The sequence below is a fragment of the Gekko japonicus genome, unplaced genomic scaffold, assembly GCF_001447785.1.
Source record: "Gekko japonicus isolate JY-2015 unplaced genomic scaffold, Gekko_japonicus_V1.1 scaffold4673, whole genome shotgun sequence".
Classification (NCBI taxonomy): Eukaryota; Metazoa; Chordata; class Lepidosauria; order Squamata; family Gekkonidae; genus Gekko; species Gekko japonicus.
In genome coordinates, this window is record NW_015160971.1 from 51,362 (window position 1) to 64,635 (window position 13,274).

The window sequence follows — 13,274 nt, forward strand, 5'->3', positions numbered from 1 at the left end:
ATGAGCACTGTTTGGAAATAAGATAGTATATACCTAATTGCTATAGTGGTTCCAGTTGGCCTCTTACCACTGGTTTGAGTAGGACCGAATGTAACTTGAAATCATCAAGATGAAGGTTTTTAATAATACATTGGCTATATTTATGGTTGACGGCAATAGTGTTTCCAGGTTTTTTGTCTTACCTAGCTTCTACTGGAAATTTTCCCGTTATACTTTGGGGTTTTCAGCAGGCCAGAAAGCGGAAAAAAAGGGGGGGGCTGGGGTCACCAGCAATGGTGTAGACAAGGCCACATTGACGCGGGATGGATGTGAGCAAATTTCGCTACCCCTAGTGGGGCTTCAGCCCCAAATGATTACCCCCACCCTCCTTCCCGTTCTCTCCTGCCTGCCGGTTCAGATCTTCCTTCCAAGCGTTGCCCCCTATGCTCCCTGCAGCAGGGTTGCCAACCTCCAGGTGGGGTCTGGAAGTCTCCAGGAATCACAAGGGAGTCTCCAGACTATAGAGATCAGTTCCCCTGGGGGAAATGGCTGCTTTGGAGGGATGGCTGTATGGCATCACACACCCCTGCTGAGCTCCCCCCAAAACTCTAGGAATTCCCGAACCCTGAGTTGGCAGCCTTCCCCTGAGGAGGCGAGGCAGGTGGTGACCAGAGGCGGGGCTTTCCCAGTGGTGGCACCTCGCCTGCGGCACGCCCTCCTCATTTAGGCTTCTCTCCTTCAAGGCACCAGGACTGGAGCTCTCTTTTTGACTTAGTCCTTTACCTAGGGAGTTGGTCTTCCAACTGTTTGGCCAGTGAAACACTGAAGTATAGCTTCAGAGCCATTGTTGCTGCTAGTCCTGCCTCTGACGTGTTTAGATTACAAAGCAGCCAGCCCCGCCCCCCCCAAAAAAGGGAAGAAAGAATCGATCCTGTGTCGATGTCCTTTTTCCTCCTTTTGAGGCTTTAATTGCAAAGAGAGAGAAACACGTCTCTTTCTTTGGAGGTTATCCAACAGAGGCAAGATGATGGCCATCTGACAGCAATCTGTGAACTTAGGCAGATCTTGAGAAGGGAAGGCAGGTTGCATCAATGCTTTCTTTGGTGTAGTGGTTAAGTTTTTTGTTGTTCAGTCGCACAGTCGAGTCCGACTCTTTGCGACCCCATGGACTAGATCCCGCCAGGATCTAGTAAGTGGACTCTAATCTGGGAGAACCAGGTTTGATTCCCCACTCCTCCACTTGCACCTGGCTGGATGACCTTAGGCAAGCCGTAGTTCTGTCAGAGCTGTCCTTGAAAAAGAGCAGTTTCTGTCAAGAGCTCTCTCAGCCCCGCCTACCTCACAGGGTGTCTGTTTGTTTGTTTTTAAGACCCCGGAGGGGATTTTTTTATATATAATACTACATAAACTACCAAACTAAGCTAAAAACCCAAGGTTAGGAGATCATTCCCTGTTAAAATGCTGTTAGTAAAAAAAAAGGCTGTTAATAAACAATATACTTTGTGAGGTCCTGTCTTTCTAAGCTTATATGTTAGATTGTTACTTGTTATGAGAAGATTTCTCGAGCATCTCCTCCAGCTCGCTTCATAAAGGCAATCTGCAAAGTCCTTCCGCCTTTACAGCCATACTAAAACTCTCTAAATTCTTGATCGCTTCTTAGATGTTCACTGCAGCCCAATCTTCTTCCATCCAAAGGAATAGAACCGCTAGTCTTAAGCCTCTTCCACTCTGGTCTCGGGGTCCAGTGGCTCCTCATAAGTTTCTTATGAAGGGCACCTCCAGCTCTTTTTTCTCAGCAGACTTTAAGATGACATTTTCTAAGAACACTCGCAGGGAAGAAGTTAAATCCTTGTAAATTTTTCCTGTTTCTCTTGTACTTTTTCTTCTTTTCTCATTGAGATCGCTGCTTAATTTAGTGTCCATCTCATTTGCTTTGAGAGCCCTCAATTCCATTTTTTCTCTGATCGCCTCCTGGAGCTGCCGAGACACAAATTGTTGATTTATCTTGGCAAGCTGCTGGTTAATACCAACAAGTTGCTCCAAGATCGGCTTGATGGCTTCTGCTACTAGTGCAGTGACGTCAACTTCCCTTCTTCTCCTCGGAGTTTTCGCCATCTCCCCCTCGTTTATGTAAATGCATTGAGAGGCATCCCTCTCTCAGCATGTTATCGCTCAGAAAGTTTTTCCTTTGAGGGGGAGGGGATTTTCTCTTCTGAAGACAAATCGCTCATTTTCACTCACAGTTCGCTCCTTAACTCACAGTTCATTGTTGGTGTTTATCTTGACCACGCTCTTAATCTCTCCTCCACTAGATCTCCTGCGCTTGATCGGGTCGACACAGCTTGTGGCCTCACTAAGAGGACGCAGTCACGAGAGGGACCGTCAGGGCGGAGGGGAGCCTCCATCTCCCTGCCATTAGCAAGAAAAGAGGCTCACCCTCAAAAGCCTTGGGAGTTCTCCCTGAACTCCCGTGGGGGTGCCGAACCAGCGGCACCTCTCCCCCTCGCTGCTGTGCGGTACGCCTCCCCAGAGAGCTGGGAAAGGCGTCCGCCATCATTGTGTCGTAGACCCCGCCTCCCTCACAGAGTGTCTGTTGTGGGGAGGGGAAGGGAAAGGAGTTTGTAAGCCGCTCTGAGACTCCTCTGGGTAGTGAAGGGCGGGGTATAAATCCAATCTCTTCTTCTTCTCTCAAGAGCGGTACTCGAAAGAGCTCTCTCAGCCCCACCTACCTCACAGGGTGTCTGTTGTGGGGGGCCCTTCCTTACACACCCAGGGAAATGCCAATCGCCACTTTGGGGGTCAGGAAGCAGTTTTTCTCCAAAACAGTTTAGCCGGGGATCCTGGAGGGTTTTTTTAATCATCTTTTGGGCATGGAGCAGGGGTCACTGGCAATGCTCCCTCTAAGCTGTGGAGTCTTGTGAGCAAAAATTCTACTTTGTGAGTGAGTGGCCCTAAAGTTGTGAGCGAGCAATTTGTCTCCTGCATAATTTTGCTCTGGAGCTCTCCTTCCTGAGCTAAGACAAAAATGTGACAGCCAGAGGTAAAAAACTGTGAGCTAACTCAGACTAACTCAGCTTAGAGGGAACATTGGTCACTGGGTGTGTGTGTGGGGAGGACTAGATGACCCTGGAGCTCCCTTCCAACTCTACGATTCTGTGTCTACGAGGAGGAAGGCCGGTGCAATGGAGATCTAGTACCAAACTGCTGAAGCCCACAAAGCAGCCCAGGGTAACTGGCCCACTCTGCCTACCTTGCCAGGACCGCTGTCGGAATCAAACTGGATAACGCTTTCCCTGCGTGGACACGACACTGAGCTCCTCGGGGAAAGAAAGGATGCACATAGGAAAAATGAGAATCCCCCTTGCCGCTTTCTAACGCAGGCTTGAATTTTGCTCTGCAGGACACGTACGTTGCACTCCAAGCTTTATCCTGCTATGGGGCCCTCACCTTCACAAAAAACGCCCAGAATACGGTAGAGGTCAGCAGTGCTGGAGGAACCTTCCAGGCCCGTTTCCAGGTGAACAGCAGGAACCGCGTTCTGCTGCAGCGGGCTGCCTTGCCCAGCGTCCCCGGGAACTATAGCGTAGAAGTGAAGGGCTTCGGATGCGCCTACGTGCAGGTAAACGGCACCCCCAACAGCACACCCCGTCGTTGGGCAGACGCGTTGGCTGCTTAGCCCCCCCGCCTCACCTGTATTCATGCTCTTTTCTCTTTCAGACCACCCTGAGGTACAACATCATCCTGCCCTCGCAGGCCTCTGGGTTCTCCCTGGCCGTGCAGACAAGGAATGCTTCCTGCACTGGCAACTTCCTCCCACGGTTTCACCTGGTCCTGACAGCCAGGTAATGTCCCATTGATGAGGAAGTTCTGTGTGTTGGGGGCGGGTCAGCAGAAAAGAACACTGCAGACGGCTAACTAGCATCTCTCTCATGCTTAGGGCTCCCAACCTCCTGGAGACAGAGATCAGTTCACCTCAGGCCCGTAGCTACAGTGGGGCATCTTGGGGCTAGGCCCCCTGAGTTACTCGCAAGGCCCCCCCCCCCGACTTCCCATCCAGCCCAGGGCCCCCAAGCGGTGGCAAGTGCGGGGAGGGAGCTGGGGTATTCCTTTAATTCGATTAGCCAGTGCCCCCTGAGAAATTTAAATGTCCCCCGACTTAAAAAATCCTGCCTACGGGTCTGGTTCACCCGGAGAAAAGGACCAATTTGAAAGGTGGACTCTGTGGCATTATATCCCGTCGAAGCCCTTCCCCTCTCTGAACCCTGCCCTCTTCAAGCTCCACCCCCTCCAAATCTCCAAGTATTTCCCAACCCAGAGCTGCAACCCCTACTCCTGCTGCTAATTGAGCCAGGCGCTCAGTCAGAGGTGGGCCCGAGGCACTCCTGCTCTTCCTTGTGTCTCAGAGGGAATCCGTCTGGCCAATAGGAACTAGGGGCGGCAAGCCATAGGCTTGGTCACTGCTGACTATGGCAGAGCAGAAACGCCCAGTCGGGTTTCCAGCTCTGGGTTGGGGAAATTCATGGGACGTTGGGGATGGAGACAGGGGAGGGCAGGGTTTGAGGAGGGGAAGGACCCCAGTGAGCTATAATGCCACAGAGTCCACCCTCCAAAGCAGCCATGGTCTCCAAGGGAACTGATTCCTGTCGTCTGGAGGCCAGTTGTAATTCCAGGAGATCTCCAGGCACCACCTGGATAATGGCAAGGCTTAGGCAGTACCCTGAGGAACCCCAGACTTGCTGCAGGTTCATGCTTATTTAACCTACGAGAACCAGGCAGTGGGAGACCTTTCCCAGCCAGGCCTCCCCCCGCCCCGTTTCCCACTGCCGCTCACCAGGCCAGCAGGGGGGGAAGTGAGTGGGGAATAGGTGCCCACCCCCACGAGACACAATAGCATTTCTGGCACAAACATTTCTGGGCCAACGCTCTAGCATCCACCGGAAACTTGACTGGAGGCGGAAGACCTGGTAAAAATTTAAGAACATAAGAGAAGCCAATGTTGGATCAGGCCAATGGCCCATCCAGCCCAACACTCTGTGTCACACAGTGGCCAAAAAGACCAGGTGCCATCAGGAGGTCCAGCAGTGGGGCCAGGACACTAGAAGCCCTCCCACTGTCCCCCCCCCCAGCACCAAGAATACAGAGCATCACTTGCCCCAGACCTAGAGTTCCTCCCTATACCTTGTGGCTAATAGCCACCGATGGACCTCAGTTCTCCCCAGTTGCCCGTCCCACGCTGGAGACCCTAACTGAGCCTAGAAAATACATGTCTCGCCATATTCCCGGGAATATTCCCAGTGCGCTTCTCGCAGTTTTTGGCTCTGGTGAGAACACAGAGAGAGCCTTTCCCTCCCTTTTTGTTCCAGCTACACCGGAAAGCGCAACGTCTCCAACATGGCCATCGTTGACATCAAAATGCTGTCCGGCTTTCTCCCTGTAGAATCGTCTCTAGAGCAGGTAAAAAAGTGCAAATCTGATATTCTAGAGGGAAGCGGGGACACCAGCCACTTCCAAATGGCCATGATAAGGACCGGAATTAAAAAACACAACTTAAAGCAAAGTAGGAAGCGATGCTCCCTCTAAGCTGTGGAGTCTTGTGAGCAAAACTTCTACTTTGTGAGCTACTGGCATTAAAAGTGGTGAGTGAGTGATTGGCTACTGCATAAATTAGTTTGCTCTGGAGCCATCCTTCCTGAGCTGAGACAAAAACACGTGAGCTGGAGGCTAAAAAACTGTGAGCTAGCTCACACTAACTCAACTTAGAGGGAACACTGGTGGGAAGTTTGGCCCTTCCCCTGGCCAGCTGGGATCAGGCAGGATTCCCAGGTCCTATGCTAATAAGAGATATGGACAATGCACTTCGATGCACCAAAAGCAGCTGGTCTCCCCAACCATCCTGGATATGTAGTTCCAGAAAGCGGGACTTTATTTTCCGCACATAGGTGTGGGTTTGTGCAGGCCCACCTGATCCCTAATTTGGACCCCACTTTTGGTTCCTCCTTTGGGAGGCTGTGGACCACTTCAAAGGGAGTTCTGGCTTCCCAGGTATGAATGTATGGATGCCCGCCTCCAGGTGGGTCCTGAGGAACCCCTGGGATTACGGCTCATTTCCAGACTACAGAGATCAGTGCCCCTGGGGAACATGGATGCTTTGGAGGGTGAACTCCACATTACCGTTCTAAACCAGATGTTATCCATTGTTGGCCTAGTTCCAAGTGAAGTGATAGAGGGTGTGGCGGAACAGGCCCACCATGGCCTGCAGAGCCTGTTCCACCTTGCCCTTTGTACCCCACTGAGGGCCCTGTCCTCCCCAGGCTCCATCCCCAAATCTCCAGGACTTTCCCAACCTGGATCTGGTAACATCCCTTCATCCCCCACCAGTGGTTCGGTGGGACCTCTCAACCCTATATGAATGGCAACATTTTGAAGCTGCTTGCGGTATGCAGCATTTACCCCCCTGCACATAGCCTCTCTCTGTGGCAGGTATACATTCGTCCCTCTGAAGCAGCCATTTTTTCCAGGGGAACTGATCTCTCTAGTCTGGAAATCTCCACACTTTGTGTGGAAAATACAACTGCCTGCTGCAATTTTCATGCCTGCTTTGATGCCTGCTGAATTACTCTTTGTGGAGAATATAACAGCCTGCTGCATCTCTCATCATTTATGACTGTTGCATCAGGCCTTTATCAGGAGCAAGATAGCCTACAGCGTTGGAAGAGGTCTTTGTAGCTGTGGACTTTTCTTTTAGTAGATACAATGTACTTTAGGGTTTTGTATGTGAATAAGATATACTAGAGTCTTTATTGCAAGTAAATCAATATATGATGATACAAGTACATATTAGCAGAAGTGTGTTTTGTTCTATCACGGTGTTTCTTCTTGTTTGCCCACCTGGTGGTTGGCAAGTCTGTGTGGTATTTTACAGAGGAGTTCAGCAATGACATGAGATGTTGTGTTCTGGGTGTTGTCGGGGAGGGACACAATAAGAAGCCTTGAGTTTTCTACATGGAAATCTCCTTACACACACACACACACACACAAGGAAAAAGCACAGCTGCAGAAATTGATATTAGAACCTGCGTGAAGGGTTGCAAAAACAGAAATCATGAGTGTGTCACAATTCACAGAAAACCAATTTTCTTCCTCCTTTTCTTCTCCTAAAGCTCCACAGCCAAATCATGCACAGAGAAAAGAAGAATGATCACGTCCTGTTGTATCTGAAGAATGTAAGTTTGGAGGTGAAGCATTTGTAGGTTTATAGCACCGCTGTAATCTCAGGAGAGCCTCTCTGATACCTCCTGTCTTCCTTATCTCAGGTGTCATCAAAGGCAATCACTTTAACGTTCATTGTAGAAGAAAGCCATCCTGTATCCGACATCAAACCAGCTCAAGTTAAAATCTACGATTATTATGAAACAGGTAAAGGACCTGACAAAATCTGCTCAATGAGCTATAGTCTCCTAGCAAAGGCTTCCTGGAGAGAGAGAGGGAGGGAGGAGAGTGATTTCTGAGGAGGGTTTTTGTATTGATATGCTGAAGAACCTCTTCTTCCACTTACAGGTGGGTGGGAATTCCCTCTCCCCACCTTATGTGTCCTGGATGGGCCTGGTTAGCTTGATCTCCTCAGATCTTGGGAGCTAAGCAGAATCAGCCCTGGTCAGTACCACGGAGGCAGACCCTGCTTAACTTCTGAGATCTGATGAGATAAGACTAGCCCAGGCCATCTAGGAGAGCCAGTTTGGTGTAGTGATTAGGAGCACGGACTCTAATCTGGGAGAACCGGGTTTGATTCCCCACTCCTCCACTTGCAGCCAGCTGGGTGACCTTGGGTCAGTCACACGTTCTCTCAGAGCTGTTCTGGAAAGAGCAGTCCTCGCAAGAGCTCTCTCAGCCCCACCTACCTCACAGGGTGTCCATTGTGGGGAGGGGAAGGGAAAGGAGAATGTAACCCGCTCTGAAACGCCTTTGGGTAGTGAAGGGCGGGGTATAAAGCCCATCTCCTCCGCCTCCTCCTCTTCTTCTTCTTCTTCTTCCCTACAATGCAAACATTGTTACTCTCCAAATCTCAGGAGCAGGTCTCTTTCCTGGTCATTGAGCAGTCTAGATTGGGATGGAACGGAATAACTGTTGCTCCTCTTCTAAAGATGTCTTTTGCGATTGCCCCTCCTAAACTGCAGTTGGCCCCCTTCCTGAATACCTGAAAAGGGAAATCTGTCCTGATCCCCCAGCCCCGTAGCTAGGGGTTTTGGGGGGAGGAGGCCTTGGGGGGGGCCACCAGCTAATTACATCAAAGGCTCCTCAGCCTTCCTCTGAGGCAACCCAGAATCCCAATGTTAATAGACACTAAAAGGTCTAGGAAAGCTGCCGTGTTTAAAAAAAAAGGGAGAGCGGGGATCAAGCTTCCTCTCACTCACTCACTCACTCACTCACTCACTCACTCACTCAGGGGGCTGGATGAGATGACCTGCAAGGTCCCTTCCAACTCTAACATTCTATGATTCTATGTGTGTGTCACTCAGTCACCCACCGGTTGCTGCTGGGTCCTAAAGAGAATCAGCTCATCACAGATGAGCTCAAACAGGGAGATGCCAGCTCAGATCGACCAGGGGGTGAAGGGGCCGGAAGGAGGGAGGGGGAGCTGAGGATCGGGGGAGGGGCCCGTAGAAACAAGGGGGGCGGGCCCTGTGGGCCCTGTGGGCCCCACAGCTGCAGGCCTGCCCATGCTGTGCTGTGGCTGGATCCGAGCAACGTCTGATTTACAGTGCTACCCTGTCTTTTCCTCTCCCTTACCAGATGAGTCTGCCCTTGCTGAATACAACACCGCTTGCCCCCAGAGTTCATCTTGAGACCAACCGACAGAAAGGTAACACAAAGCAAGGAATGCTAGCCAGGCAGCAGCTGCAAGGGAAAGTGGTGGGGTTTTGTTGTTGTTGTTCAGTCGCACAGTGAAGTCCGACTCTTTGCGACCCCGTGGACCACACCAAGCCAGGCCCTCCTGTCTCCAGCCGTCCTCCAGAGTTTGCTTAATTTTATGTTCATTGCATCTATGACACTGTCTAACGATCTCATCCTTTGCCGTCCCCATCTTCTTTGACCTTCAGTCTTCCCCAGCATCAGGGTCTTCTCCAGGGAGTGCTCCCTTCTCATTGGGTGGCCAAAGTATTTGAGCTTCAGTTTCATTATCTGGCCTTCCAGGGAACAGTCAGGGTTGATTTCTTTTAGGACTGACTGATTTGATCTCCTTGCAGTCCAAGGGACTCTCTTCTCCAGCACCATCATTCAAAAGCATCTATTCTTCGGCGCTCGGCCTTCCTTATGGTCCAACTCTCACAGCCATACACTAGTACTGGGAATAACATTGCTTATAAAGAAGCTTAATAAGGTCATCAAAAGACGTATGTGGTCTGTTTACACAGCACACAGAGTAAGATCAAAGTAAAGGTGATAACAGCCATCCTCTAACCCTGTCCTAGTGAATACCTGAAGGCACTTCAAATCAGAACAGGTAGCTATTTCTTGGTTGGGGGTTAGGATTGCCAACCTCCAGGTAGGGCCCGTAGATCTCCTGGAATGACAACTGATCTCCAGAAGACAGAGAGCTGTGTCCCCCTGAAATAAACGGCTGCTTTGGAGGACGGACTCTGTGGCAGTGTTATACCCCACCGTGATCCCTTCCCTCCGTAAACCCCGCCATTCTGAGGCTAAAACCCTAAATCTCCAGGAATATCAAAAAACCTGTTGAGGGTCCCTGCCCATTGTTCAGCAATATGTGCTCAAGTCCATGACTTAGTCCCTCATGCTAAATGGGTAGGAGAGAACCAGTGTGAAGAAAGCCGCTTCTCTGGGTCCAGAGTTTTCATATTGTCTGACCCTCCTAAAAGGAAGAGATGCAATCGAGATGTGGGTGGGTTCCCGCGTGCCTAGCTGTGACTCTCTAGCTGAGATGTCGGCTTGTAACTGTGGAGAAACGCCATTTTATGTATATGTTTAAGTTGGTGTGAGCCAGATAGGAGGGGACCATCAAACCTGAGGTAGGCCTTGGCCTAGTCTCCTCCTCATTCCCCCCCCCCCGTCTCCAACCCACAGTAGTCTCCAACCAGTAGTCTGAGGGCAACTCCCTCGAGAAGACAGGAGGTCCATCAAGGTGGTGAGGAGATCTGCCCCAGAATGCTGCAGGAGGGAGAGGCACTTCCTGGGCGGGAAGGGCTGTTTGATAGAGTGGAGCTTTTGGGCGGGAAGCAGTCTGTGAGAATTGAGGTCGGTCTGCCTGAAGTCTGGAGCCAGTCAGGCTGTCGGCTGGAGTCTGCAGGAGGAGTGGTGCTAATCTAACCTCCTCCAGTGAAAGCAAGTCATGTGCCTGCCCTGCAGACCATCTAGACAGGGTATGTGTAGAGAAGGGAGAGAGGGAGCGATTTATTAGTCACCTTTATTTTGATTCTTCAGTTCACTGTTAATATGCCTGTATATAGTTGAGTGGTTTCAAAATAAATCCTTTTACTGTTGACATTGAGAAGTCCCTCTGCACCGCGTAGTTTACCCAGCCGCTTGGACACGCTAGGAGTGGGTTGGGGACGCTCTGCTGAGGAGAACAAGGGCAAAATGGCCAGTTGCCAACTCTCCAGGGGAGCCCCAAAGATTGCCAGGAAGCCCCGAGGTGGGTTCCTAGCGACATCAGAGGGAGGTTAGGAGGCTGTCCCGCCTAACCAGAGCCCAAGACAGGGACAGTGGTGGCAGCAATACCCGGAGGCAGTGGTGAAAAACTGCCCCTTCAGGTGCCAGGTCAGGCAAAGGAGGGTGGGCAGAGCGGGACCTGCCAGCTGACGCAGGCCCGTTCTGCCACAGTAACCATTTCTCTTCAGCCTCCAGCCAGATCCATCTACATATTTATGGACCTGAACTGTCCTCTGCTCACACAGCTGACTCCATCCCTCATAGCTCTCCCATTGCCACCTGTCGAATGGCACTTAGGCTGCAGTCACGCTGGAGGCCTGGTGCGATCTGGTGGCGCCTCTATTTGAACCAGTATAAATCATCGCAAGAAGGGGTTATGCGCACATCGCTGACTAAAAAAAACAAACCCAAGAAGCAAAAACGGAACAGAGGGATCAGACGTCCCAGCCAGGTTGAGCTCACACCAGGGGAGTTCAGACATCCGGAAATGCAGGGTAAAAACACTGATATCCATAAACACCAGACTTTCCCCAGTGCCTGATTACTCCACTTCCAAGGCAGGGCAGAATGGGGTGGTGACAACTGGGGCACAGAAGGCAGATGTTGCTGTCTGATCATGCTCTTTAAATCAGCCAAGATACCTCAACAATATCGGTGCAAACCACTCGTGTGACAACAGCCTTAGAGGTTGTAAAGAGTGCAGAGCAGACCCAACTGTTGTAACAGGGGCTGACTGATTATGTTTTGAATTTTGAATCTCCTCCCAGAGGCTCTAAGTGGGCTTGCAATAAATTGAAACAGAACATTTAGATGAGATCAGTTGTACCTTTTCCCCCAACTTATGGCTGAGGATGGTGGTTTTCAGTGGGAAAATGGGGAGAGGGAAAAGATTTATATTGCCCTTCTCTGCTTTTGTTGGGGGGGGAGGGGAGGAATGTTGCTTCAGAAAAACATGGGAGAACTAAAGCCCCCTCAGCTTCAAACGTTTCTGCAAACAAAGGGAAAGGAGGGGTTGGAGGAGTGAAATGTGCCTAAATCAAAGAGGAGAAAGAGAGACCCAAAGCACTTCCACTGCCCCTGGCAAGCCCACTCCCATCAGCTGAAGTGGGCTGGATCTTCTGACCCATCATTGTGGGCAGATCCAACCACCTGTGCTCCAGAGAAATGTGCAGGGTAGTTTCCTGGTTCTGGGATGGAGTTCTTCTCGCCTAAGACTGGGCTTTGTGTTTGGACGGACATTTCCCTCACTAGAGAGCTGGAGGAGTCAGGTACCTTCTCAGACAGAGAGCAGCAGCCTCCATCACTCTGACGGCCTGCTTCTGGAGAACCAAGGCTGCTCCAACCCGATATCCTTTCAGGGAAGCCGACTCTGAAAGGAAAATGTCTTTCCTTTGCGTGACTGACAGCTTGCCGTTGGAAACGAGGCAAGATTTTGCAGTCAGGAAAAGATGCAACCCAAGCCATATAATATATCCTCAGAAGGCAGACAAAATCAGAGAGCAAAGCACCAAGATCAGTTTAATACACACAACCAGCAATGCAGCACAACAGGGTTACCGGATCGGAGAGCACTGCAATAAAAACAGCACAAGACATACCCCAATCCTATTCCTTCCTGAACAATTCTGTTCTGGACATTCTGTGGAAAGGGAGAAAAATAGGCACACACACACAATAATGGGAGGGGGTCAAGAGTAGGAGGGGATCATCCTTACAGGCAGGGGTCGTTTCGTAGAAAAAGAGGTGCAGGAGCTCATTAGCATAACTCATTAACATAACTTATTTGCATATGCCACACCCCCTGGCATCACCGGAAGTGTGTCAGAAGGCCACACCCACCGCTCAGGCTCCACTGGACTGTTTTGGATTCCTAGCTACTGGGGGGGGACGTGCAGATCTGTCCTCACAGAGGAGGGAGAGCTTCTACCTGAAGACGGGCCAGGGGGAGGGGGGCTCTGCAACTTACCTGGTTGCTTCTTGCTCCTCATGACCCAACTGAGGGCTGCTGGGAGCAGGGGGCGGGGCAGGTTGCATGTGCCCCCCCCCCCGGCTTCTTACTGCCGGAGCTCCGGTCCTCTGCGCTCCCGCAGGAAATGACCCCTGCTTACAGGAACGCTAGAAGCCAGGGGTCATTTGAAGCAGGAGCGCAGGGGAGCGCTGCTCCGGGAGTCAGTGCCAGCCCCCCCCTCCCCCCCGGGGAATGCCTGCTTTTATGAGCCCTCCCCCGATTTGCAGACCAGGCACAGTTGGCTGCCCCTCCACTTCTTCAAATGGCGAGGGCCGCTGTTGCTCGGTCGCTTCCTTCTTCTGTCCCTCCCCTCTTGCCTCCCACCAGCGAGCGTGTTGCCTTTAATTTTCGCCGTCTTACTCCTTGATGTCGCTGCCTCGCCACCTCGCTCTTTTTTAAAAAATGCTTCCTTTACCTCTTGCACTTGCCCCTCACTGCCTATCTCGCAGCTGTTGCTAACAACCACTTCGGCGCCTGCCCCAGGCATTGTGCATCACCCTTTCCCGGCTGGGCCCTCCAGCGTGCCTGCGCCAGGCTCAGCTTCCCTCCCCATCTCCTCCCACCCGGTGGCCGACACCGAAGAGCTGCCACCGCTGCTTTCACCCGCCAGAGTAAAAGG

The 13,274-nt window shown here is 51.3% G+C and overlaps 1 protein-coding gene across 1 annotated transcript in view; it reads left to right on the plus strand.

Moving 5' to 3' along the window:
- LOC107122384 (ovostatin-like) overlaps positions 1-8,830 on the plus strand; it is a gene marked incomplete at its 5' end in the record, with an annotated part of 58,498 nt that extends 49,668 nt beyond the window's left edge. The window contains 6 exons of the mRNA XM_015425478.1: positions 3,380-3,598; positions 3,697-3,821; positions 5,343-5,433; positions 7,140-7,202; positions 7,293-7,395; positions 8,770-8,830. Of these exons, the coding sequence (XP_015280964.1) occupies positions 3,380-3,598; positions 3,697-3,821; positions 5,343-5,433; positions 7,140-7,202; positions 7,293-7,395; positions 8,770-8,822 (654 nt within the window). The remainder of the gene's footprint in view (positions 1-3,379; positions 3,599-3,696; positions 3,822-5,342; positions 5,434-7,139; positions 7,203-7,292; positions 7,396-8,769) is intronic.
- Between the last annotated feature and the right edge of the window lie 4,444 nt (positions 8,831-13,274).